This window comes from Ochotona princeps, chromosome 22 (genome assembly GCF_030435755.1).
Source record: "Ochotona princeps isolate mOchPri1 chromosome 22, mOchPri1.hap1, whole genome shotgun sequence".
In the NCBI taxonomy this organism is placed as follows: Eukaryota; Metazoa; Chordata; class Mammalia; order Lagomorpha; family Ochotonidae; genus Ochotona; species Ochotona princeps.
The window spans coordinates 17,130,717-17,157,679 of NC_080853.1; the positions used below are offsets into that span (position 1 = coordinate 17,130,717).

Here is a 26,963-nt window from a genome sequence, read left to right on the forward strand (position 1 = left end):
ACTATTTCAATGCCCCATATACACTTAAAATATTCCATCTGCTGAAGTTCCCTTTATCTTTTGTCTGTACCTGTCCAGCTTCAGCTCATCCTTTCAAGCCCAGGAAGCTTTCTCCACTTAGCCAGAAGTAATCCTTTCAGATTCCATTGCAGCTTTCTTATGGGACATATTAGCAGCTTTTTGTTTGTTTGTTTTTAAGATTCACTTAAATTTTTTTTTTTTTTTATCAGAAGGGCAGATTTTACAGAGAGAAGGAAAGACAGGCCTTCTACCTGCTGATTCACTCCCCAAATGGCTGCAATGGCTGGAGCTTAGCCAAGGAGCTTCTTCCAGTCTCCTGCATGGGAACAGGGTCCCATGGCTTTGGGCCATCCTGCACTGCTTTCCTGGACCACAAATGGGGAGCTAGATGGGAAGTGGAATGAACCAGAATGTGAAAGATCTTCCTCTTTTAACTCTGCCTTTCACATAAGTAAGTTAATCTATTGAAGGAAAAATACTTCTTCACTTAGTATTGATAGAATCAGAAAGTTTATGCTCTGAAAAAAATCTGTGCCTTTTAATTCTCAGAGGGTAAGCGTATTTAAAAAAGTGCAGAATTGTCAAATGAATGAAGAATTCCGTTACCTCACTGTTTCTGTTGATGAATTGGACTCTGTTGACACTAAAGCATCAAGACATACACTGTCTTTTCTGGTGAGAGGTTGACATTACTGATTTGATTAACTTTTAGAAAGCTCTTAGGAAAAAGGTCTGTTGAGCTTCCCACAGTTTGTTTCTGCTTTGGAATTTGTTCTGTGTCATATAAGTAGCCACACTGTTCCCATGATGTAATTTGTTACTGCTGTAGCATGGTATTTCTTAGGCTGAGTTCAGTGATTAAAAATTTACAGTCACAATATCAATCATGGGGCCAGTGTGATGGTTCAGCTGGCTAATCCTCCAGCTGCAAATACCAGTATCCCAAATGGGTGCCAGTTCATGTCCTGGCTGCTCCACTTCCCACCCAGCTCCCTGCTTATGGCCCAATAAAGCAACGGAGAATAGACCACAGCTTCTGAATTTGCACATTGAAGATATATTTCTGTTACTGTTTTCAAGCCCATGTTATTTTGAGGGGGAGACACAATATCCTCCTTCTCAACTCCAATTCAGCTTACACATATAGTTATGATTTGCCTATCCTGCACTGCTATGTTTGTTCTTTTAGGTCCAAGTGCAGTATCTTAAGTTTATCTCTGTTCAGATTCCTTTCGTTAGGTACAGCCCACTGATGGTGTTGTGGCATAGTAAGGTTAAACTGCCTCTCATGGTGGTGACATTCCATATTGGAGGGTTTGGTTTGAATCTTGAGTGTTCCTGTTCTCATCCAGCCCCTTGCTGATATGCCTGGGAAGTCAGGGAAAGACAGCAGGAGTACCTGGGCCCCTGCCACCAATGTAGGAGACCAGGATCCCATCTGGGTGCCAGTTCATGTCCCAGCTATTCCACTTCCCGTCCTTCTTGCCATTGGCAGAGTGGAATTGAAAGCCTGAGGGAAATATCAACCCCAGGGACTCTGATGTTGCACATGGGTGTCCAAACTGATACCTTCACCTCTAGGTCAAATAAATGCCCCTATTAGTTAAATTCTGCACAGGAATTTGAGAATTCCTTATTTGAGAGAGATAGAGCCCCCATTTGCTGGTTCCATCCCCAAAGGTGTGTCCCAGTCAGGACTGGACTGGAGTTAGAGCCAGGATCTAGGATCTAGGTGTCCTATGTCGGTGACAGGGACCCAGTTATTTAAGCTGTCATCACTTCTTCCCAGAGTCTGCCAGGTCCGGGAATCAAACTCAGGCACTCCAGTGTAGAACCTGGGTATTTTTACTGCTAGGCTATACATGTGCTCCTCTATCCATTTATATGTTCAGCAAATATATATTTTCTATTGTATTTAAACCCTGGTGACAGAATATTGAAAAATATATTTGCTTTTTTCTTTCATTAGAATTTATGTTGCAGTAGGGGAAACAGTTTTGTAAACAATTGGCAAATCATCAACCCTGCAAGTGCCAGGATCCCATATGGGTGCCAGTTTATATCCCAGCTATTCCACTTCGCATCCAGCTTCGTGCTGTAGAGGAGGCCCCCTGTACTCATGTGGGAGACCCAGAAGAAGCTCCTAGCTCCTGGCTTCAGATTGGCCTAGCTCTGGCCACTGTGGCCTTTTGGGAAGTCAAAATGAATGATCTTTCTCTGTATCTCCTTCTTTCTGTAAATCTGCCTTTCCCATAAAAAATTTAAAATCTTTTAAAAAAATTACACATGTAGGGCTCGGCAGCGTGGCCTAGTGGCTAAGGTCCTCACCTTGATCCCATATGACCGCTGGTTCTAATCCTGGCAGCTCCACTTCCTCTCTATCTCTCCTCCTCTCAGTGTATCTGACTTTGTAATAAAAATAAAATAAATCTTTTAAAAAAAATACACATGTAATCAATACTTTCTATAATTTGTTATCCAACAAATATAATACCAAGTCGTATAGTAGCCATATCTTAAAATGTAAAAAGGAACTCATTAATTTTAATAATAATAAATTTAACCTATTATATCTGAAACATTATTTCAACGCAAAAGCAGTATAAAAATAAGTGAGATATATTGTGTTCATTTTCTGTAACTAAACCTTTCAAATCTTAAACTGTCCTGTATCTCAATTTTGACAAGCCACATTTTAAGTTCACAAGAACTGGGCCTGGCGCGGTGGCCTAGTGGCTAAAGTCCTCACCTTGAACGCCCCGGGATCCCATATGGGCGCCGGTTCTAATCCTGGCAGCTCCACTTCCCATCCAGCTCCCTGCTTGTGGCCTGGGAAAGCAGTTGAGGATGGCCCAATGCATTGGGACCCTGCACCCATGTGGGAGACCTGGAAGAGGTTCCAGGTTCCTGGCTTCGGATCGGCGGGCACCGGCCCGTTGCGGCTCACTTGGGGAGTGAATCATCAAACGGAAGATCTTCCTCTCTGTCTCTCCTCCTCTCTATATATCTGATTTTGCAATAAAAGTAATAAATAAATCTTTAAAAAAAAAAGTTCACAAGAACCGCCATGGTGGCTTATGGCCACATATAGGACAGCACAATTCTGTGTCTAGCTCTTGCAGGTAAAGTGTTGGACAAATTATTTTACTTTTGTAGGACTCTGTTATTATCTGTAATATGAAGGATTTAGACTTCTTTGCTTGTCTTCCAACAAATGAATGTCTCTTTTACAAGTGAGGAAACTTTCTGAGGTGTATTAGATAAGCTGTTGTTTTTTTTTTGTTGTTGTTGTTGTTTTTGTTGTTGTTGGAAAGTCGGGTATACAGAGAGGAGGAGAGACAGAGGAAGATCTTCTTTCTGATGATTAACTCCCCAAGCAGCGCAGCAGCCGGAGTTGAGCTGATCCAAAGCCAGGAGTCAGGAGCCTCTTGTGGGTCTTCCCACCTGGGAAAGGCGCTTTCCCAGGCCATCAGCAGGGAGCTGGATGGGAAGTGGGACCGCCGGGATTAGAACCTGTGCCCATATGGGATCTCGGCAAATTCAAGGTGAGGACCTTAGCCACTAGGCTACTGCGCTGGTCCCTGATAAGCTATCTTGATGTGGGTATTACCTGTATGGATTCACATAGATGTATAATGTGTAAAAATTCAGCAAATTCAAACTGAATATAAATGTACTCTGTAGTGTTGGGTTTATACCACAGGTTTTTTTTGTTTTTGCTTTTGCTTTTTAAGAAGTAAGGTTATTTCCAGTTTTTTGATTCAACATCCTATGCCAGAATCACTTTTAGATAAGCAGACCTTCACTGGACATGTGTGATGTGAACAATCCCAACAGCCCGTGATGTTTATATGTGTTATTCCCCATCCCTAGGATGTGTCTAGTCCGAATGAAGCAGGAAGGCCGGAGTGGGAAATACATGTGTCGTATCATAGTTCATTTTATGTGGGAGGATGTTGAGCAGCGTGGCCGAGTCATGGGGGTAAGTGAGTGCTGTCCCATTCTGGGTCTAGACAACTCTGGTGAAGGGATTGCCTGACTCAGATTGATGGTTTATTTGTTCTAGAATACCTTACTTTTAGCTTTCTGTGAAATGTTGCTGACTGCCAAGTGTCAGTTAAGTTTTTAAGTCAGTTTTTTCTGCCTAGTAGGGTGGAGGGGTACAAAACATGCCCAAAACTTTTATGTGCTTGCATATATTACTGTATTTTGTTAGTATGAAGATACCTGTGTATAGAGATAAGATTATAAAGCCTACGCTGTGGTGGTTGGAAGGATGGAATCGGTGAATAAAGGGAATCAATCTGGTTTAGGGACACTGTGCGTCTGACATCAGTTAGTATTTGAGCTGGTCCTTGGCTCGCAGGAACTGAGGCAAGCTTCTTGATCACTAGGAACCTGGGAAAGTATTTATTGAATATGCACATTATTGCATTTAATGATTAACCTGAGAAAAAGGAGTGTATAATATATGCGCATCCCATGGAATAGGATGATAAAATTGAAGCCAAAAACAGTAGAAACAAAAGTCTCCTCTCTTGTTTATATTTTGTATCCAGGCCATGTCTTAGTACGTAATTTCTTGATGTTTCCCATTTTGTTGCTTCCTTTCTTAGAACATCCAAAGCAGAACCATCAGGTTAGGTTATAAAATGAATAGATGTTATTTATTTCATTATAGAACAATGTTTTTCTTGCAAAGTAAGAACTAAGCAAAGTAAACAAAGCTTATAGGTGTAATATAGAAGTCATACATGCTTAGAATAAAACCAAACAATGAAAAGCATTTAATAATATTTTTTTTTCAAAAAACAAGTCTTTCCATAGTCCAGCAGTGCTGTAACCATTGTGAAAAGTTGCTTGTAAAGCTTGATATCTCTCTAGTTGTTCTCTCTACGATTTTATTGTGTAAATGTGTTTTCTTTCAGCATAACATAAATGTGACTGTTGTATATACAGTTCTGAATATTGGCTTTTTTCCATTAAATATGAGGGATTATTAAAAAAAATGTTCATGAAAATGTGCATTATTTCAAACGTCTTTCTACAAGCTTTTTGTGCCACCCTTGCATATTTCAGATGTTATTTCAAAATCTTTATATTTGATAATATGTCTTAGAAACCTTTCCACACTTCATGAGAATTAAATGAGATGTTATGTTTACTTCAATTTGTTGTAATTATTTTTATGTACTCCCATGTTACTTGCTCGTGATATCCTGTGCTTGCTCTGTATGTAAGATCTAAGTCTTTATGCCTTGTCATAAAATGATAGTTGTGTGTTTAGAATATAATACAGACTGAGTTTTGCCAATTCTCCTGTCTTGAAGGAACTGTATATATAGGAAGCACAGTAGATATGAGTTTGCCTCTCAGTATCATCATTCATTTGGGACAGACCATTCTAAGAAGATGATTGTATATATTGGAGGTTTTTTTGTTTTGTTTTTTTGTTGTTTTGTTTTTTGTTTTTTAAGATTTTTTTTAATTCATTGGAAAGGCAGAATTCAGCAGACAGAGGATGAGACCCAGAGAGATCCTCTATCCACTGGTTCACTTACTAAGTGGCTGCACTGGGAGGGCTGGGCCAGGTCAAAACCAAGAGCCAGTAGCTTCTTCCAGGTCTCCACATGGGTGCTGGGGCTCAAGCATTTGGGCCATCTTCTGCGGCTTTTCCAGGTGATTAGCAGGAGCTGGCTCAGAAGTATAGCAGCGGGGCCTGGCATGGTAGTCTGGTGGCTAAAATCCTCGCCTTGCATGCACCAGGATCGTGTGTAGGCACTGGCTCGTGTCCTGGCAGCCCACTTCCCATCAAGATCCCTGTCTGTGGCCTGGGAAAGCAGTCGAGGATGGCCTAAAGCCTTGAAACCCTGCAATCATGTGGGAGACCTGGAAGAAGCTGCTGGCTCCTGGCTTCATACTTGCTCATCTCCAGCCATTGCAGCCACTTGAAGAGAGAATCAGCAGACAGAAGATCTTCCTCTTTGTATAGCTGACATTCCAATAAAAATGAATAAATCTTTTTTTTTTTTTTTTAAGTGTAGGAGCTGGTACATGAAGCAGTGCCCATATGGGTTGCTGGTATTGCAGGTGGCAGCAGATTAACTTGTGCCATGATTCCGGACCCATTGTCATCGTGCATTTTGAAGTCACTGTTTAATTCTCTTTGTAATTGTCATCTTTTTTTGTTGTTGTTGTTGTTTGTTTTTTGTTTGTTTGTTTTCCTCACTGGCATTTCTTCCTGCTGTCTTAACTGCCCAGAAATAGGTTGGTGGCCTTTAAGCTGTTCACATAGCTGAGTATTGCACATGTCCTCAAGTACTAACTGCCTAGCTCTGTGGCAACACACTGTGAGCATTGTGTGGTGTTGGCAATCTCAAAGCATCCCATTTAATGGTTACCAGTGCTATCCCCTCACCAGCCAAAGTCTTGGTAGACTGCCATGCAGTGATGCAGTAGTAACTCTACTATTACTGAGCCTGTTTTTCATATCACAGTTGAATAAGTGGTACTGGAAGTTGGGCCACTAGAGCCATGTGGGTCACAGCTGTCCCATATCTAATAGCCTCATCAGCCACAAACTGCTGACTCCTGGACCAAGAAATCTTTTAATCCATGTCCTCTCTCCTTCCAGTAAATTTATTCTTTGAGCATTTTAGTGTTACTTTGTATTGTTCATGTTACTTAACTCTAAACTTCATAAAGGCAGAAAGCAGTCTTGCTTTTTCTTTCCTTATGTAGTGAACACTGAGCTAATGAAATACTTGAGGAATGGGTGAATAGATTGAATTTCATCCTCTGGAATTCTGTGTGAAAGCTAGTGTGTTCTTTAGATGAGTCATAACTGATTCATTAGGATTGGCCCAGGTGGATATCAGGATAGCCCTTCAGGAACTACTTGTCTTTTTTCCTCTTCTTTTCTCTCTTTTAATCTGTATTATTCAAGATAGGATGCTACCTTTAGGGAAGTGTTTTAGCTCAGAATTTCTGAAATATTACTGTATCCACAGTTTGTGTGTCTCTCTTATTGAAATATATATTCTGACTGAACGGCAGTAGACCAGGGCATCTGCATTTCTAACCAGCTTGTTGCTCGTGGTGCAGGGTTGCTTGTGAAGAGCAAGGTTTTAGGGAATGCTGCCACACAGCCTTCATTTGGCTTCATAAGGAGAAATGCTCAGGCTCTGATTTCATTACAAAGGCCATACACATAAAATGACTTGGAAACAACCGAGATCTGGAAGAGTTGGGGGACCATTATTACTATTGCTTTCCTGTTACAATTTCCTTTATCTCTTTCTTTTCTTTTTTTTTTTTTTTAAAGATTTATTCATTTTATTACAGCCAGATATACACAGAGGAGGAGAGACAGAGGAAAATCTTCCGTCCGATGATTCACTCCCCAAGTGAGCCGCAACGGGCCGGTGCGCGCCGATCCGAAGCCGGGAACCTGGAACCTCTTCCAGGTCTCCCACGTGGGTGCAGTGTCCCAATTCACTGGGCCGTCCTCAACTGCTTTCCCAGGCCACAAGCAGGGAGCTGGATGGGAAGTGGAGCTGCCGGCATTAGAACCGGCGTCCATATGGGATCCCAGGGCATTCGAGGCGAGGACTTTAGCCTCTAGGCCACGCCGCCGGGCCCTATCTCTTTCTTATGTCATGATTTAAACAGACACTATATAAATAGGCAGAAAAAACTATATGTGGTGGTGGTGGCAGGCATTATGGTGCTGTGGGTTAAGCCAACACCTGTGATGCTGATGTTCCCATATTAGAGTGTTAAGTCAAGTCTCATCTGCATCACTTCTGATCCAGCTGTCTGCTTAATGCACCTGGGAAAGCAGCATAAAATGGATGGCCCAAGTGTTTGTGTTCCTTCCACCTGCGCGGAAGATGGATGGAGTTCCAGGCTCCTGGTTTTGACCTGTCCCAGCCCAGGCCATTGTGGCTATTTGAGGAGTAAACTAGTAGATGGAAGATATCTCTCTGTGTTTCCTGTATCTCTGCAACTCTATCTTTCATCTAAATAAATATTGGGGGGCACTGTATGTTGGACAGACATTTGGTGTAGTGGTTAAGATACATTAGAAAGACTCTGATTCCCTCTCAAAAAACCTGGCTCAGGCCCCAGCTGTTCTACCTCCCATGCAGCTTGTTGACTAGTTGTGCATGCTGGTGGCAGCAGATCATGACTTATGTATTTGGATTCCTGCTACCCCCATGGTAGAAACCCTGATTGAGTTTTGGACCCGTGCTTTCAGCCTGCCCTAAGTCCTGGCCGTTGCAGGCGTCAGAGAAGTGAACCAGCTGATGGAAGATCATCTTGTCCGTCTTTCTGTCTTTCAGATAAGATGAAAATAAGCATTAAAAAATTGTACGTTAGCTATTTTTTGTGAATGCATGCATGTGTGAGAGAGTGTGTGTATGTATAGAGGGAGCTCAGTCTTTGAGTATCCTACCTCAAGTAATGGGGTGGTGTAGACACTAGGATGCCAGTCTGACTGGATTCTCACCCTAGCTGGCAAGGGTTTCTTCTGTGTTTCAGGTTCTTCATTTAAAAAAAAAAAAATGGTAGAACTTACTACATGGTTTTCAAGTTTCTTTGCAGCTTTGAAAACCTTTTGTTTAAAGGTGGTAATTTGCAAATCTATCTCTGTAGTATTTGGCATCCTGAGTGAACTTCTGTAAGAACTCATATAAAAAGTAGAATTTATAAAACCAGTCCATGCAGTGGTGCTTTTTCTCAGGCCAGAGAATTCCTAGAGGCCATTATATTGAGTGGATTGGTGTGGGCTAGATCAAGAACCAACAAAACCACTTACGATTAATGATGAATTAGAGATCTGAATCTAGAGCTCCTTTTTTGAGATTAGAATTCTAGTCTCCTTTAGTGGGAAAATTTAAGGAGCCCAACTATTATGAAAAATGGAACAGACTCATATATTATTGGTGAGGCTGGTACAGGAAAAAAAAAAACAGGTATTACATTTGAGGTTAGAAAAATCACATCAATAATTTAGAGTGTTCTGACCTTAAAAAAATTATTTGGGATTTAAACATATAAATTAACTGTGGAAATAAAGTTCATTATATCACCTCATCTGGTCTTGTTTTATTTCATTAACTGGTTCTTAAAAACCTTTGTTAGCAGAGTTGCAGCTGAAGAGGCTGGAGACCATTTTTCCTTGGGCTCTGGCCGCGCTCTTGAGTGTTAGTAAGAGTAAAGAACTAAGACTTGACACAGCTGTGAAAACAGACAGCGCCTTTGGCCTCAGCACTTTCTCCTGAATCAGGCCTGATTTCAGATGTAAATTTTACTCTCTGCCTCTCCTAATAATGAAGTAAGTTCTTTGCTGGGTTTGCAGCCAGGTGTGTCCAGTCTTGTGGCTAACCAGGGCGCTTTACTTAATTTTTCCATTTGTGACATTTCAACCAAACTTAAAAAACAAACATAAAAATGAGCTCAAGGCAGCAACTCAAAGTGTTAATGGCAACCTGAGGCTGGCTCAACAGCTTCCTCTTGTTTCTACCCTGCCAGACATCTCCACCTTGTGGCTCACAATGAGCAGGTTTAAGTTTCCCAGGTCATACAAACAGAGATGGGGAGGGGTAGGGATGGGCTGTAGTTAAGAAATTACACTTTAGGAGGATTTGGGGAGGGGTGGGGGGAATCCCAGTGCATATGGGACTATGTCACATAATGCAATGTAATTATTAAAAAAAAAAAAGAAGTTACACTTTATACTCATCAATGCTCCTTGGTATGTTTTTCTGCAAGCCTTCCAAAGATTCTTTGCTATCAGTGTTCTGCTGCTTTGTCACAGAACTGCCATGATGGGGTGATGCAGAAGATTTAGGAAGAGGTAGAGGAGCTGTGGACTGTGCTGTGTTGCTTTGTGAAACTCTGCTTTGCTGTCCTGACTACTTTGCTTTCCTGGCATTTTGCTTTGCAAAGTCCTCTGTGATCATACTCCAGACTGCCTCTTCAGACTCATTTCCCCTAGTCCTTCTTGAACCTTAAAAATGCAAAGCCTTCTAGAACATGTGCGTGGCACTTAGTAAACACTGCAGTGGACACAACGTTCCATCCTTGCTTCACATGCACTTCCCTGCAGCCTGGCTGAGCACCTGTGTCTTTCCTCATACAGTGCATAGACCTCGGTTGCCCTAACACCCCAGCCCCAGTTCCTTGACATTCTCCCACTCCAGACCGGAAGCCAATCCGAGTTTCCTCTGGCTGGAAGTACCATAATAACTTATATGTACTCTCCTGATACCTGCTCTTTTCTGTTTTGTTATTATTGTCATTCACCTGTATTGACTGTCTTACAGGTGCATTCATTTGGGACAGGATCTCATGCAAACTGTTATCTTTTCTGTTATCTTTTCTCTTGTCTGAATAGGTGCCCAAGAAGGCAGTTCAGGAGAGATCTATGATAAGTCCTGGAGAAAGTGGGACTGGGAGATATCCTTTTTAATTCTGAGTTTGTTTGCTGGGTTAATCTTAAATATTGGAAGAAGAAGAGTTGAGAAATCATTTTCTCTACTATTAAATCTTTTGTTGTTTTCCACGCCTTCCTAAATTATTTAATTTAAATTCTCGATTTATACAGAAGATATTTGATGTTTCTAAGCCTACAAAAGCTTTAACTTTTAACAAAAACTTTAGTTTTTCTGAAAATTTCCCTCTAGGTTTCTATAAATCTTATCTCTTTCCTCCTCCCCTGAACAATTCTTCAAAGTCTTCTATTTTACCATGAGGTAAAAATTCTGCCGTACTTCACATCTCTAGGTCAAAATTAAAACTCACTGCCAAAGGTATTGTTTTTAAAGGCAAGGACCAATCTAAAGGTACAGTTTTTATGGCATCAGATATGAATGGTGTGAGTTTAAATAAAGAATAATCCCTTGGGCGCCAGGCCATGAAAATAAGAATAGTTGTTTGTTCTCATCCATTGTTCTTTTGAACACTTTTTAAATGATTTTGGCTGTTGGAGTGAGCACTCGGTTATTCAGGGAAGGACGGCTACATTCCCGGAAGGCAGAGTAATTCCTTTTTGGGATTGGTTCATGAATTTAAGCAGGGTCCAAATAAGATGTACCTCTGGTGGATGAATTCTTTTCTTTGCGCAGCTTTCCTACCCCCAAGCCGAAGTACTCAGAGCAGGTGCTTTAGGCAGTTTTCCAAGGCATCAGATGGGTGTGTGCGTGTAACCAGGATGCCAGTCTGAGGACTCTGGTGTTCTATCCTGAGTGGCACACTGAACTTCGTTTCAGGGGTGTCCTGGAAGGACAAGTTATGAACCTTTCTGTGTTTAAAATGAAATGAAACATGAAACTTTCAACTATGTATTTGATCATTTTTCATGGCCATTTTTACCTTAATTTATAGATTGTGTGTTTCGTGAGTTCTGATTTGTTTTCGTGTTCCTAGGATACCTAAAATGGAACTTCATACATAAAAGACATTCAGTAAATCTTTTTTCTTCCTTCTTTTTTCTTCCTTTTCTTTCTTTCTTCCTTTTCTTTCTTTCTTTCTTCCTTTCTTTCTTTCTTTTTCTTTCTTTTCTTTCCTTCTTTCTTTCTTTTCTTTTCTTTTCTTTTCTTTTCTTTTCTTTTCTTTTCTTTTCTTTTCTTTCATTTGGATGACATTTTTAGAGGGAGAGATCTTCCATCCACTGGTTCACTCCTAGAATGACTACAGCCTCGAGAACTAGGCCAGGCCAGAGCCAGGAGCTTGGTATTTGGGCCATCTTCCACTGCTTTTCCAGGCTCATTAACAAGGAGCTATATCAGAACAGGTGCCCTTGTGGGATAGCAGTGCTGCAAGTGGAAGCTTTACTAGGCATATTAACACTGGCCTCAAGAAATGTTTCTTGATTCAATGAGTAAATGAGTAAATTTTATCTTTCTTGTTTCTAGTTTTTAAATAAACATTTATTTATTTTGTCACGGAGAATGAGAGAAATCATGCTGGACATAGTGTAGGATGGAAGGAGGAGCCTTGATTAGCCAAGCTTGAAGACGGCTGCCCCAGCTGCACTGCATGGCTAGTCAGGGGTTTTTAAGCTAGCATTGTTGTACAGTAATTATCCAATCAACTTCAACTTAAAGGTCAAACCACACTTTAAGCCAATCAGCTGGCAAGCTTGTTTACAGAAGCAGATAGCTGTGTTTAGCTATCTTCATGACATTTACTGGAAATGACAGAGTTGCTAAGAAATCATACCTAAGTGGAGTCACATCTGCCCACTGTTATGGAGTGTTTCACCTGGTTGTCCCTTGTCACAATTTTTTTTAAGGTTCAAAAAAAAAATTTTTTTTTATATAGGAAGCTAAAGAGAGGCACAAAGACAGCAAAGGAGTAACAGAATGAGAGCGAGAAGAAGAGAGAAAGCAGGAGGACAAGTACTTCGATCTGCTAGTTTGTGCTCTGCACCAACTGGGACTGGGTCAGGCTGAAGTCAGGATCCAGGAACTCAATTTGAGATCCAAACGGTTGGGCAATCACCTGCCTGCAAAGGGTGCTCATCAGCAGAAAACAGAGATGTGACTGGGGACTGGAGTCCAGGGACTCGTAAGAGGTAGAGGTATCCAGTGCCCTGTATAATACCCATCTATGATACCTCTTCTTAAATATTTGTACTGTTCAACTCACTGGCTAAGAACAGCTTAACACTGCAACCCCTTACATTCCTTTCGTTTGTAATCTGGGCGTCCTCTTCATTCTTCCCCACCCCAGGTAACGAGACAGCTTAGAGCTGTATGCACTGACGCAACTCACACTTGTAATTTCCTCACCGTCAGTCCTGTCCGCTAAACTACAGTTCTTAGAGTCATCCTCAGTAGTACCTCACTCTCTGCATCCAGTGGGCTTGTCCATTCTCTGCCCATGACATCTCCAGATTTTATCCTGTTTGAGTTCCATTATTACATGTTGATTGTCATCTCTCCCTTAATTGCAAATGGCTCCTGAATTAATGCCTGGACATTCTATTGAGTCCTCCCACCAAAAAACTGCCTGGGATTTTCTTCATAAATCCTGCATCGGGTCTTGTGCCTGTTAGCCTAGAAACCTTTGTGCCCTCATTATCACGTGTGGGATGAAACTTCAACCTTCTTAGCAATGCTTATTTTTTTTTTTAATTCATTTTCACTGGAAAGGCAGGTCAGATTTATGGAGAGAAACAGAGACAGAGAGAAATGTCTTCCGCCTTTTGGTTCACTTCCCAAATTTGGTCATAATGTCTGGAGCTAAACCAATCCAAAGCCAGGAACTTCTGGATCTCCCACACAGGTGCAGAGTACCTAGACTTTGGGCCATCCTCCATTGCTTTCCCAAACCACAGACAGGGAACTGGATGGGAAGTGCAGCAGTTGGGATATGAACTGGCACTCATATGGGATTCTGGTGCTTGAAAGGTAAGAATTTAGCTATTGAGCCATCACGTCAAGCCCAGTGCTGAAGTATTTAAGGATAAAATGTTTCATTTCTGTAACATCTTCAAATAATTTAGCTGAAGGGAAAGGAAACCTAGGGATAGAGCACATATGACAAAATATTCACAAATGTGAACCTAAATACTAGTTTATATTGTATTATTCTAGAATCTTTTTATTAAGGACTTGGTCTAGACCTGGTGCCTCAGAGGTTCTTGATGGCTCTCACTTGTATGGAGAATGTGAGGTATTATGTGCATTTTGGAAACAATCTTCTGGAGGTTTCTGATGTGCATCTCCGGTCAAAGACCTGTTCCTGTCATCTCGTTTGTTTGTTGAGGGATGTAGCAGCTCAGAGGAATTGAATGGATCTGCCTGAGGTGATACAACCAGAAATCAGTGGAGTGAGGACCCCAGTCACGGATCATAGTACCTTCCCCCAAAGTTAACCTTTCCTCCTGTCATATACCAGACTTCATAGATAAGGATGAGAGCTCTTCTTGAACTGCAGGACATTCCATTTTTAAGGTCCAGCACCCAGCCTAAGACCCGTTTAATTCTGAATTTCTAATCCAGTACGGCAGAGGTTTCCTACTCAGCAGGACTTATAGAGATTTAAGGGGTAGGGAGAAGACAGATGAATTTGTTTCTTTTCCCTGCATTTAGAATCTGAAAGTCTCGACATCGTAATGAATTTGCCTTAGTTGATTTTACAATGATTTTTTCAGAAATTCACTGGTTGTGTTTTTTTAAGCATAGAGGAATACTGAGACTGAACACCATGCTTGGAGGGGCCGGCCTGGGAGACTAACAAAGGCAGTATTATACTGCGCTCAGCAAAGCCAATAAATGAATTCAGGAGACACCTAGAAGTGTTTCTAGAGGGCATGAGGGGGAGGGGGCCCGATGAAAAGGCAGAAAAGTGAGATTAAGACAAATTAAAACGGGGCCAGCATGTTGGCTAGGGGGACAGCTTCTTCCTGTTCCCACCATTGCTCCAGATTTTTCCTTCTACTTAATTAAAAAATTTTTTTAAAAAGTCTTCACCATGCATCTCTGCAGTCACCCTTCCATCCTCTACTTTCTTAGTCAAAGAACCAAATTTTAGGGTTATCTCAGGATAGTACAGCTGCATTCATTACTTGAGTGCTACATCTGATGTGTGTTCCTGGGAAATCTTAGACTTTTGAAACGGTAAAAAGGGACCTTAAAATAATCTGACCCAGAAATTCTCAGAGTGCGTGGTCTCCAGATCAGAGCCACAGCATCACCTGGATGTGTGTTAACAGTGCAAGTCCTGGGCCCGGCGGCGTGGCCTAGCGGCTAAAGTCCTCGCCTTGAAAGCCCCGGGATCCCATATGGGCGCCGGTTCTAATCCCGGCAGCTCCACTTCCGATCCAGCTCCCTGCTTGTGGCCTGGGAAAGCAGTCGAGGACGGCCCAAGGCTTTGGGACACTGCACCCGCGTGGGAGACCCAGAAGAGGTTCCTGGTTCCCGGCTTCGGATCGGCGCGCACCGGCCCGTTGCGGCTCACTTGGGGAGTGAATCATCGGACGGAAGATCTTTCTCTCCGTCTCTCCTCCTCTCTGTATATCCGGCTTTCCAATAATAATAAAAAAAATCTTAAAAACAAAAAACAAACAAAAAAAAACCAGTGCAAGTCCTATACTTGCATCCTGGATCAGTTACTTGACTAGCTCTGTGGAGAGAACTCTATAATCTTTTTCTTTTTCCCCCAACAAATTCGCCAGTCTAAGAACCACCATTCCTAGACTAATGCTGTCATCTAGGAGAGCTGACTGTAAGTTAGGAAGCAGTTGGAAGCGTGGAGCTCAGGGCTCCTGGCCATTCGCATGCTCTTCTCTCCTTGGTAGGAGGATCATGGGTTCGTGACCTGTGAGACTTGAGCAGAGCCGCACAAGGGTAGTGGCTAACATTTAGTCAGCACTTTCCAAGCAGTCTTTTGAATCTGACTCTTCACGGCTTTACCTGTAAGGTAGGGAGTATTTCTATTGTTCTTTTACAGATGAGAGAGCCAAGGCTCAGGGTGTTAGTTTCCTGCACAGAAAGATTGCCATGGACTTGATGACTTAACATCAGGTCTGAACGGTGACAGAGGCCAGAAATCCATCTCACTGGGCCAAAAGCAAAGTGTGGTCAGGACTTGACTCCCTCTGGAGGCTGGAGGGAAGAGTCTGCCTCTTGTGCCTCCAGCTTCTGGTGACTGCCAGTGCACCTTGACTGGCAGCTGCCTCATTTGAGTCTCTGTCAGTGCTCACGCTGCCCTCTTTTCTGTCTGGGTCGCATCTGTTTCTGCCTCTGCCTTTTTCAAGGATAAGTGTGATTGTATTTAGGGCCCACTTGATTAATCCAAGATAGGCTCCTACCTCAATAATCTTAATTTAAGGGATGCCATTGGCATAGCGGGTTAAGCTGAAACCAGTCGCCAGCATCCCATCTAGGTGCTGTTTGAATCCCAGCTGCTCTGCTTCCGATCTAACTCAGAAATGGACAGGGTAAACAGTGGAAGATGGCCAAGTACCTGGGTCCTTGCTACCCCTTTGGGAGACCCAGAAGAAGCTCCTGGTTTTTGGCTTCAGCCTAACCCATTGCTGGCTATTGCAGGCATCTGGAAAGTGAACCAGCAGATAGAAGATATCTCTGTCTCTTTCTCTCTCTGACTTTCAAAATAACAAATTGATGGATGGATCAATCGATTGATTCTTAATTTAGTCACAGTTGAAAACTCCAATGTTACAATATAAGGTAATATTCCTGGGTTCCAGGGATTAGAATGTATCTTTTGAGAGTGTTATTAAACCTATCAGTTACATAATTTAAAAACAAAAAGACTAATTTACTTATTTGAAAGAGTTACAGAAAGAAAGGGAGGAGAGTTGGATAGAAAGATTTTCCATCTTTTAGTTCAGTTTTCAGATGGCTGCAGTGACCAGGGCTGGGGCAGGCCAAAGCCAGGAACTTCTTCCAAGACTTTCACATGAGTAGCAGTTACCTAAACACTTGGGCCATTTCCACTAGTCAGCTATTTAGAAGGTTGCTGGATCAGAAGTGGAGGAGCCAGGACTTGAACCAATGTCCATATAGGAAACTGGCTTTGCAGGCAGCAGCTTCTTTTGTTATATGACATCAGCTTGCAATCAGATAATTTAACCAGGCTTTCACAGCAAATGTGAGAGCCTGATTGAAACAAAACCTACTATACTCTAGACTCTGGAGCCTTTTATTTTTATTTATTTATTTGGAAAGATTTATTTATCTGAAAAACAGAGTTACAAAAAGAAGAGGCAGAGATATCTTCCACTTACTGATTTACTCCCCAAATATCCTCAATGACTGGGGCTAGGTCAGGCTAAAGCCAGGAACATCTAGGTTGAACTATCTTTTGTTTTCCCAGGTACAAAAGTGAGGACCTGGATTGGAAGTGAAGCAGCCAGGACATGAACTGGCACCCATATGGGATGCCAGCACACAGGGAAGAGAATTAGCTTGTTGAGCCACTGTGTTGACCCTAGCCCATGTTCATAATCACTATATTATATTGCCTGGAAAAGTTCTTACTGAAAGTCATGACTTGGGCCCGGCGGCGTGGCCTAACGGCTAAAGTCCTCGCCTTGAAAGCCCCGGGATCCCAAATGGGCGCCGGTTCTAATGCCGGCAGCTCCGCTTCCCATCCAGCTCCCTGCTTGTTGCCTGGGAAAGCAGTTGGGGACGGCCCAGTGCATTGGGACACTGCACCCGCATGGGAGACCTGGAAGAGGTTCCTGGTTCCTGGCTTCGGATTGGCGCGTATTGGCCCATTGTGGCTCACTTGGGGAGTGAATCATTGGACGGAAGATCTTCCTCTCTGTCTCTCCTCCTCTGTGTATATCTGGCTGTAATAAAATGAATAAATCTTTTTAAAAAAAAAAAAAAGTCATGACTTTGGTATTCAAGGTGTTTTGTGTTTTGTTTGTTTTTTGGTTTTGGTTTTTAAAGATTGGTATAGTTATTTGAAAAATTAAATGACAGTGAGGGAAGAAAGGAGAGAGAGAGAGAAATCTATTCTATATGCTGATTTGCTTTCCAGATGACCACATTAGCTAGGACTGGGCCATGCTGCAGAAGCCAGGAACCAGGGATTCCATCTAGTTTTCCTACATGGGTGCCAGGTACTCAAGTAGGTGACCCATCTTCTGCTGCTTCCCAGGTACATTAGCAAGGGAGATGGATCGGAAGCAGAGCAGAACTGGAGCTGCTACTCTGATATGTACTGCATGAGAATATCCACCTCTGGTTAAGATTTTTTTTTTTTTAATCTATTTTATTGGAAAGGCAAACACACAAAAAAGAAGATATAGAGAAAAAAATCTTCTGTCTGCAGGTTCACTCCCAAGTAGCCACAAAGGCCAGAGCTGAGCTGGTCCAAAGACAGGAACTTCTTCTGGGTCTCCCATGCAGGTGCACGGTCCTGAAGCTTTGGTCTACCTCTGCTGTTTTCCCAGGCCGCAGACAGGCTGCAAGGGAAGAACAGCTGGGATTAGAACTGGCGCACATATGGGATCCCAGCATTTGCAAGGCAAGGACTTTAGCTACTAGGCTACTGTGCCGGGTCCTCTGGTTAAGATTTTTTTTAAATTTTTTTATTGAAAAGTCGGATATACAGAGAGGCCAAGAGACAGAGAGGAAGATCCTCTGTCTACTGTTTCACTCCCCAAGTGGCTGCAATGGCTAGAACTGATCCAATCCAAAGCCAAGAGCCAGGAGCTTCTTCTGGGTCTCCCACATGGATGCAGGGTTCCAAGGCTTTGGGCTGTCCTCGACTGCTTTTCCAGGCCACAAGCAGGGAACTGGATGGGAAGCAGGGTGGCTAATGTTAGAACTGGTGCCTATATGGAATCCTGGTGCGTTTAAGGTGAGGACTTTAGCCACTAGGCCACCGTGCTGGGCTGGTTAAGATTTTTTTTTTCTGGTTAAGATTTTTAACCAACAAACTTTACTAACTTAAGACCCTTTTGTCATGCAGCATTGAATCCGTTGGACTTTCTTTTTTTTAAGATTTATTTATTTTTATTGCAAAGTCAGATATACAGGGAGAAGGAGAGACAGAGAGGAAGATCTTCCGTCCGATGATTCACTCCCCAAGTGAGCGCAATGGCCAGTACTGCGCCAACCCGTAGCCAGGATCCAGAAACTTCTTCCAGGTCTACCACGTGGGTGCAGGATCCCAAGGCTTTGAGCTGTCCTCGACTGTTGTGGGCTAACGACTCCACAGACTTCTACCATCACTGGTGTCCTGTCAGTGCTTCATCCCCAGACCCTCTCCCTGTCCACGTTACTGGCTCTGCTGGTTGGAGCACTTAACTGCTTTCCCAGGCCACAAGCACGGAGCTGGATGGGAAGCGGGGCCACTGGGATTAGAACCAGTGACCATATGTGATCCTGGCACGTTCAAGGTGAGGACTTTAGCTGCTAGGCCACCATGCTGGGCCCCAAGCCCGTTGGATTTTAAGCATTTAATATGTTGGTCCTGACTGCTCTAGGTCAATATTACCTTAGAGGGCAAAGATTTTTTTTTTAAATGGAGATATAAATTAATATGCCATTTTAAATGTTTTTCATAAATTTATAGTTTTATATATCCATCATAGCTAATTTCAAGACATTTTCGTTACCTCAGAAACTGTGTGCCCATTAACACATAGTTACTCCTCATTTGTGCTTTCCCTAGGTCCTAGAAGCTGCTACTTTAATTTTCTTTCTATAGATCATTAGTTTTTTTTTTCCACTGGCATATAGAAATACCTGAAACAAGCTACCTTATAAAGAGTTCTGTTTTGCTCCCATTTTGGAGGCTCTGGCAGGGCCCCCTTGATGTATCACTTTATGGTGGGTGGCGTTTCCTAGCAGAGTTCCAAGGTGGCCCAGTGCATCACATGGTCAGAGACAGGGAGCGCATGTGTCATCTGTGTTTTGCCTCCCTTTGACTAAGCTACCAGAATCCAATCACGGAAGCCCCACCCTAATGATCTAATCTAATCCCGGTTACCTCCCAAACACCCCACCTCTAAATGCCATTGTTAGCTTAGGTTTCTATCTTCTTATTACTATTAACATATAAGAGTGCTTTGAAAAGTTTGGAATCAAAGTGCATTTTGAAAACCCCTCAAGTTGTTTTGGGGATTAGAAAGCACCAATGGAGCATTTGAAAGATTCCGGTTGTTTTTTGTTTGCTTGTTTGTTTGTTTGTTTTGGAAAGGAGGATTTACAGAGAGAAGGAGAGACAGAGAAGAATCTTCCATCCACTGGCTCACTTCCCAAGTGACCGCAATGATCAGAGCTGAGCCTATCCAAAGCCAGGAGCCAGACACCTCTTCTAGGTCTCCCACACAGTGCAGGATCCCAAGGCCTTGGGCCATCCTTGACTGCTTTCCCAGGCCACAAGCAGGGAGCTGGAAGGGGGATGTGAACCGGTGGCCATGTGGGATCCTGGCACATGTAACATGAGGATGTAGCCACTAGCTCATCATTCTAGGCCCTGCTTTAGGGATTGAACTTTAGCATGAGTGCAAGGGGACAAACCATATTCATTCCATGGCAATGAATTAACCTTTAATGAGTATTTAAAATAAATGGAATCATACACTATTACCATCCATGTTAGGCAACTTTGATTTAGCAAAATGTTTTTAAGATTTAGCTATGTTGTAGTATGCCTGAGCACTTTTGTGGATAGCTGTTTTATGGCTAATACCACATTTTAAGCATATCTTCATCATTTGGTGGACATTTGAGTTGTTTCTGCTTTTAGATTGTTTATTTGAAAACTAGAATATCAGAGATAAAGGGGGAGGGGGAAATGTCTTCCATCCACTAATTAGTCTTCCAATGGTCACAACAGCCAGGGTGCAACTCTGACCTGATCTTGGATGGCAGAGGTCCAAGTATTTGGGCCATCTTCTGCTTTCCTAGGAGCATTAACTGGAAGTTGGATCAGAAACAGAGCAAACATGACTCTAAGAAGAACTTGAATACGGAATGTCAGTGTTACTAGCAGTGGCTTAACATACGCTGGCACAATGCCAGCCCCTTTGTGTTCACTTCTTGAGAAGCTCTAAGATTGTGTGTTTTGTCCAGTTAACTGAATTCATAGCAGAATGTTCACTTGTTTATGACACAACCTTCTTACAATATGAAGTCTTAGTCGCATTTCTTATCCTACTACCAACTAAACATTTAAACCCACCATTTCAGACATTAATTGGAAGGAACTGTGGCATAGTGGAAGGAGTTCTGGCCAGCCTAGCTACTCTCTGGGTGAGCCTGAGGACGTCAGATCAACTCACCTCTCTGGGGAGGAGAGCTTGTGTTCCGGTTTGTTTTGTTAGCAGTTCATCATTCTCTGTCTGATTTTGTCTCAGACACAAACAAAGTTTTATCCATCCATGCATCCATTTGGTTGTGGCCTGATGACTTCAGGTACTGTGTTAATGACTGAAGAGCCAAAGATGACTCGGACCTTGTCCTTGATGCCCAAATCTAAGAGGCGAAAACAAACGTCTAAGTAGACGATTCCAGTGTTAAGAAAGTAAGGTGCTTTAAAATTGTTGAGATAGAGGAATGGAGCTTGGGTTGGATCTTTTCTGGTTTCCAGGTGTGTGCCAGACAGATAGAACGTTCCAAATAGAAGTACGGAGGGATGCGCGAGGACAGAGAATGTTTGGGCTCCTTTAAATAACGATCCCCTTTCTTTCCCTGCAATCGTAAAAGCAGATTCTCTAGACTAGCTGTGCTTTGAAATCTTTCTATGCTAATACCAACAGATTTCTTTCCTTAAGTGTCTGCAAAACAACCTGCTTTGTCGTGAGTACTGGACGCACGTGTATTTTCTTCACTGCTCTTTTGAGAGTCCTTCAGCCTAGAAAAGAGGTTCACTGAGCAGTTGACGAGTCCTGGTCAAGAGTTGGGCTTTTTTAACATAGTGCCAACTCCCTTTGGGCTGTTGCAAATACCCTTTTGTTCCTCTAAGGGCTTTAGCTACATAAAAATACTAGTGATGTGAAATTTCACAATATCATCAGCAACAGCACAATACAGTTCCTAACCTTTGACTAGAAAACATATATGGACGGCTTTGTATTTAAAAACTTATCCCTTCCCTGCCCCCTCCTTCATGAGAGGTCATTGTACAACTCTTTCCATGGTCACTGTTCTCTTCCCTTTTACTGGAGGGCAAAACTAGGGCAGAGAAATAATTTTTATTCACTTCTGAAAGGTTACAGTAATAAAGAAACTCTTGTTAACATCAGAGAACGTTGCAGCCAAGAGTTTTCACAGTCTGGCATTGTTTATTTTACATGTAATTTGGAACCTTCTGCACTCTTAAAATATTGGCACAAAAATGTTTTAACTCTTGAAGCACTTCGCTGCAGGCAGCAGGACTGTGGTGTCAGAGGGCCAGCAGGGCTCTGGAGAGCCATTCGCTCTTTTCCTGTTGGAGAAAAGATAGATGGATGCAAGAGTGTGTGTGTGTGTGTGTGTGTGTGTGTGTGTGTGTGTGTGTGTACCTCTCTGCATAGTGAATTAAGAGCTGTCCCTATCCTGATGGACTTTGAGACATTCCTGTATTAAATAATGAGAGTGGTATCACACTCGTGCTTTCCTTTGCCGTGACTGCCAGCTAGCGCAAAGCTTCCCTTATTTAGATGTTCACACACTTTATTACTTAACTTTTCTTTGACCTGCACTTTGATTGAGATGCATTCTGTAGACCCAAATTCTGTGCCAGGTGTTCTGCAGACATTATCTCATTTAATCCTTACACATTACCCCATAATAGAGGTGAGTATGTCTTCATTTTATGGCTAAGGAGAAATGAGGGGAAGCAAAATTAAAGTAATTGGCTGTGGCCGCCAGACCCACAGCTTTTAAATCACAAGCCCAAATGTGATTTAGAAACTTTGGTTCTTCAGGGACCAGTGTTGTGGAGTAGTGGGTTGAGCAACCACCTACAGTACCAAGTGTCTCATGTGGGTGCTGGTTCAAGTCCCTGCTGCTTTACTTCCAGCTCCATGATAATGTATCTGGGAAAGTAGAGAGGACATCCCAAGTCCTGGAAAAAGCACCTGGTTCCTAATTTTTGGCCTTACACAGCCCTGGCTGTTGAATCCATTTGGGGGCTGAACCTATGGATGAAAGAATCTGTCTTATCCAGTCTCTATAACTCTCTGCCTTTCACATAAATAAGTCTTTAAAAAAGAAAAGAAAACCTTTAATTGTAAGCCAGTTTGAACCATCTTGGGGAGTAAGCAGTATATAAGCAATAAGGAACGAGTTAGTTAACTAACCAACTTGTTGATTGATAGGAGCACAGTCACTTTGTTAAAATTATTTAAAATTAACAGGAATATCTGGGTGCATCAGAGTGTTGCATTGTTGTTTTGCTAAGTTGAAGTTGACATTTTTTTAAATAATGAGTTTGTTTTTTATGATGTTTACATAGTTGAGAGGGATGCATGCCCATGTGGACAACCAGTTAGTGTGCAGAGGGTCAAGGAATGGGGGGAAAGTGGATGAGATTGATATTTCAAAACTTATGATTGGTATTTCAGAACTTATAGCAAGATGCCATGAGCCAAAGTGGGAAGAATTCTGGACTAGGAATTAGATTTCCTTAGTTCCAGGCTCAGTTTGACTCTTGGATTTTGGAGAACCTTCTCCTTCCTCTGTCTGAAGTCCCGTGCAGTTACAGTTGAACTATTTGCTAAACTGACTCTAAGACCCTGGCATTCTCCAAGGCTAATTTTTCTTTTCAGTAACTTCTCTGATCTGGGAGTTGTGGCCTACATATGTGTCACTCTTGTTTCCAAGTTCCTTGGCCTTCAAAATGGAGCTTTGGCAAACGAAGCAGTCCTCACTCCCACCAGGTGAACTCTCCGTAGCTTCCACCAAGCCACACCCTTCTTCAGGGTTCTCCAGCCAAGGGTGCCTGCTCTCACAGGCTGTAGACAGGATGAGGAGAGCCAGGGACTTTGCAACCAAGCAGGTTTCAGTAGTCAGCAGAGCCACAAGAAGAGCTCAGGACTGGCTCTTCATGCAAGGGAGAGCTTTGTTCCCTTCTGCAGGACATGGCTGCCTTTGGCTTTTTGACCCATAGAAGCTGACCCTGTGATTGAGAAGCCATGTGCGTACATTAACTATATTATGCTGTTCTGAGCTGGGAAAACAGGCCATTCTCCCCCAAGGCATAGTGAGGGCCCTTGTGTGTGCTGCTGGTGTTATCCCCACTCAGGTGTGGTTGCTCAGTATTAACAGGCCCAGAAGAGATCATTCATTTCCCGAGAAGTTACCTACTGCTTAGGCTTTGAAGTCTGAGGTAACTGAGTTCCGATCCCTGCTCTTCCACAGTGTGGCTTGGAGACCCTATGTAAGACTCGGCTGCTCATCATCTCCAATGGTGTCTCTGTAAGAGAAGTCCCACCATATGACTTGGCGCTAGATCAGTGGGAGCTATCAGGGTACCCTCTGCAGAGCTTTCCAGCGGCACTGACTGAAAAGACACCTGATTTTGTGTCTGTCATGCCTCATGAGGTGCTGCCTTTCTGGAGGATGGAGATCCAGTGCTTACCTCTACTCTGTGTCTCCCATTCTGCCTGTGTGGCTCAGGTGCATAGCAGGCAGATAGCTCATCCTGGCTGAATCTGTTAGGATCACTGGGGCAGAGTAAGGTGGACATGAATATTTTAGCTTTTCCAGCTATGCCTGGAGAAATAGTAACCCCTTGTTTTGAAGCCCTTTGAAAGGAGGGTACTAGGGAAATTAATGGTGTTTTTGCTGTTCTTCGGAAAGCCCTTTGTGGTTCCTAATGAGTAAATCACTTGACTTCTAACACCTCCTACTCTACTTTGTTCAGTGAGTTGTGTTTTATTGTTTTGTTTTTTTTTTTTTAATAACTGCTGCAGTACTTCTTTGCTCGTGACTTACAAAGGTATATAGTTTTTGGTGTTGGACTTTTAACCCCTTTAAGCTCCCAGGAGAGAACTTTGTACCAGAATCATAAAAGGTGTAAGCTGTGTGTATTACTCCCTTTCTGGGCCTTGCTGGGGTGAAGAAATGACATGCCTGCAGTGTGTGCATGGTTTGGGAAGAAGGATGAGATGATGGCCAGTGATCATTCAGTGGCCTTGCTCCACTCTTCTTTTCATCCTTGTTCCATCCCCTTCTAGTAAGATTTTTTGGATTTCAAATGAATGTTGTTGTTTCTGGCATTTATTTTAAAGATTTGTTACATTTTTATTTGAAAGGCATAGTGAAAGAGAGAGAGAGAGAGAGAGAGAAAGAAAGTCTTCTATTGAATGGTTCACTGCCAGAAAGAAAGAAGTCTTCTGTTGAATTGTTCACGGCCCAAGAGACCACAATGGACAGAGCTGAGCCTATCCAAAACCAGGAGCCAGGAGCTTTTTTAAGACCCCCATGTGGGTGAAAGATCACAAGGCCTTGGACTATCCTTGCTGCTTTCCCAGGCACATTTTAACAGGGAGCTGGATAGGAAATACAGCAGCTCTGACTAGCTGGGATGCTGGTGTTGTGGTTGTAAGCTTAGTCTACTAGGCCATGTCACTGGCCCCTGTGCCTGGCATTTTAAATATAGATATTTATGTCTTTCAAAAATAGAAGGTGTTTATTGTCAGCTGTGCTTAGGTCCTTATGTAAGTTACCTGCCAAAGAAGAGTTCCTCTGTAAGGGCTGGCATAACCAATAAAGCTGCCTTATGTGATACCAGCATCCCATGAGGGTATTGGTTTGAGTCCTGACTGCTTCACATCATATCTAGCTCCGTTCTAATGCACCTTGAGAAGCATTGGAAGATGGTCCGAGTCCTTGGGTCACTGCACCCATGTGGTAAGCCTTGAGCATCTGCAGGCTCCTAACTTTGGTCTATCTCAGATCTAGCCATTGTGGCCAATTGGAGAGGGAAGCAGAAGATGGAAGGTCTCTCCTTCTCTTTGTAACTGTGCCTTTAAATTAGTCAGAGTTGTTTTTTATAGACTACTTCTCTGGAGGAAGAAGATGGGAAAGTTTAAAAACAAAGAGGACCCAGCATGGTGGCCTAGCAGCTAAAGTCATCACCTTGAACACGCCGGGATCCCATATGTGTGCCGGTTCTAATCCCGTCAGCCCCACTTCCCATCCAGCTCCCTGCTTGTGGCCTGGGAAAGCAGTTGAGGACGGCCCAATGCATTGGGACCCTGCAGCTGTGTGGGAGGCCCAGAAGAAGCTCCTGGCTCCTGGCTCCTGGCTTTGGACTGGCTCAGTTCCAGCCGTTGTGCTCACTTGGGGAGTGAACCAGTGAACGGAAGATCTTCCTCTGTGTCTCCTCCTCTCTGTTTAGCTTTCTTTCCAATAAGAATAAAATAAATCTTTAAAAATAAATAAGAATAAAGAAATACTCCCTATTCCAGGTTCTGTGATTAATCAGCACACACAGATAAAAGAGCCTGGACCAAGTTATTTATAAGGACCATTATGGCCTGGAAAAGAATCTATGAGTTAAAAAAAGTTTGCAACCCAGGGTAGATTTTACAAGAGTTAATGACAGTTTGCCGGACATCCGACTTGTTCTGCAAGCCTTTCATGTTCAAGGTTTCTGGAAGAACTGGCTCCTTCTCTGTTATCTGCAGCTCAGTGATGCACCTGGGGACGTCTGAGAACCAGTGCGGGATCCAGCTGGGGGCTGTCTGCTCTGAAATAGCCGTTGGATATGAACGTCAGAATCACAGAACAGTCTAGTCTCTCTCCTAATCACATCAGTGGTCAACAAGCTCGTAAAAGCATGAAAGCTACAAAGATGATCCTAACCCAGCCCTTTCCAAGAGAAAAAATTTAATTCTGGCAAGGAAAATGGGAAATGGCTTGTTGGTGTTACACATTAGTAGTAGTTATTTTTTATTTTTATTTGCCAGATTTAGAGGTAGAGAAAGAAAGATCTTCGATCCACTGGTTCACTCCCCAAATGGCCAGAGCTGAGCCAATCCAAAGCCAGAAGCCACAAGTTTCTTCCAGGTCTCCCACGTGGATGCAAGAAATGGAGCACATGCGCCGTCCTCCTGCTTTCCCAGGGCTCAGGGTAGCAAGGACACAAATCAGCACCCATGTGGGATGCTGGTGCTTGCAACAGGAGGAGGATTGGTGGGCTATGCCAACACATCAGCCCTGCACATTAGTAGTATTAAAGCAGACAGTATAACTTCCCCTGGTTTATTTTACTACTCTCTTTTGTTACATGATGCAGGTTGGACATCACTTAGCTGAAATGCTTGGGACCAGATGTCTTTTGGATTTCAGATTTTTAAATATTTACATATGTGTAATGAGGTGTTTTGGAGATAGAACCTAAATCAACCTATGAAATTTGTTTATATTTTGTCTTGAAATGATTTGTGAAAAATGCATATTATGGAAAAATTAATAAATATCAAAAAATTTTGATCAACTTCTCTGCAGAGC

The 26,963-nt window shown here is 42.7% G+C and overlaps 1 protein-coding gene across 2 annotated transcripts in view; it reads left to right on the forward strand.

The window, feature by feature from the left end:
• The window catches only part of LOC101530110 (ubiquinol-cytochrome-c reductase complex assembly factor 1), a 93,145-nt gene that overhangs the window by 44,833 nt on the left and 21,349 nt on the right, over nt 1-26,963 (forward strand). For both annotated transcript variants that reach the window (XM_004585758.3, XM_058679337.1), the window contains exon 7: nt 3,895-4,003. In XM_004585758.3, the coding sequence (XP_004585815.2) occupies nt 3,895-4,003 (109 nt within the window). The remainder of the gene's footprint in view (nt 1-3,894; nt 4,004-26,963) is intronic.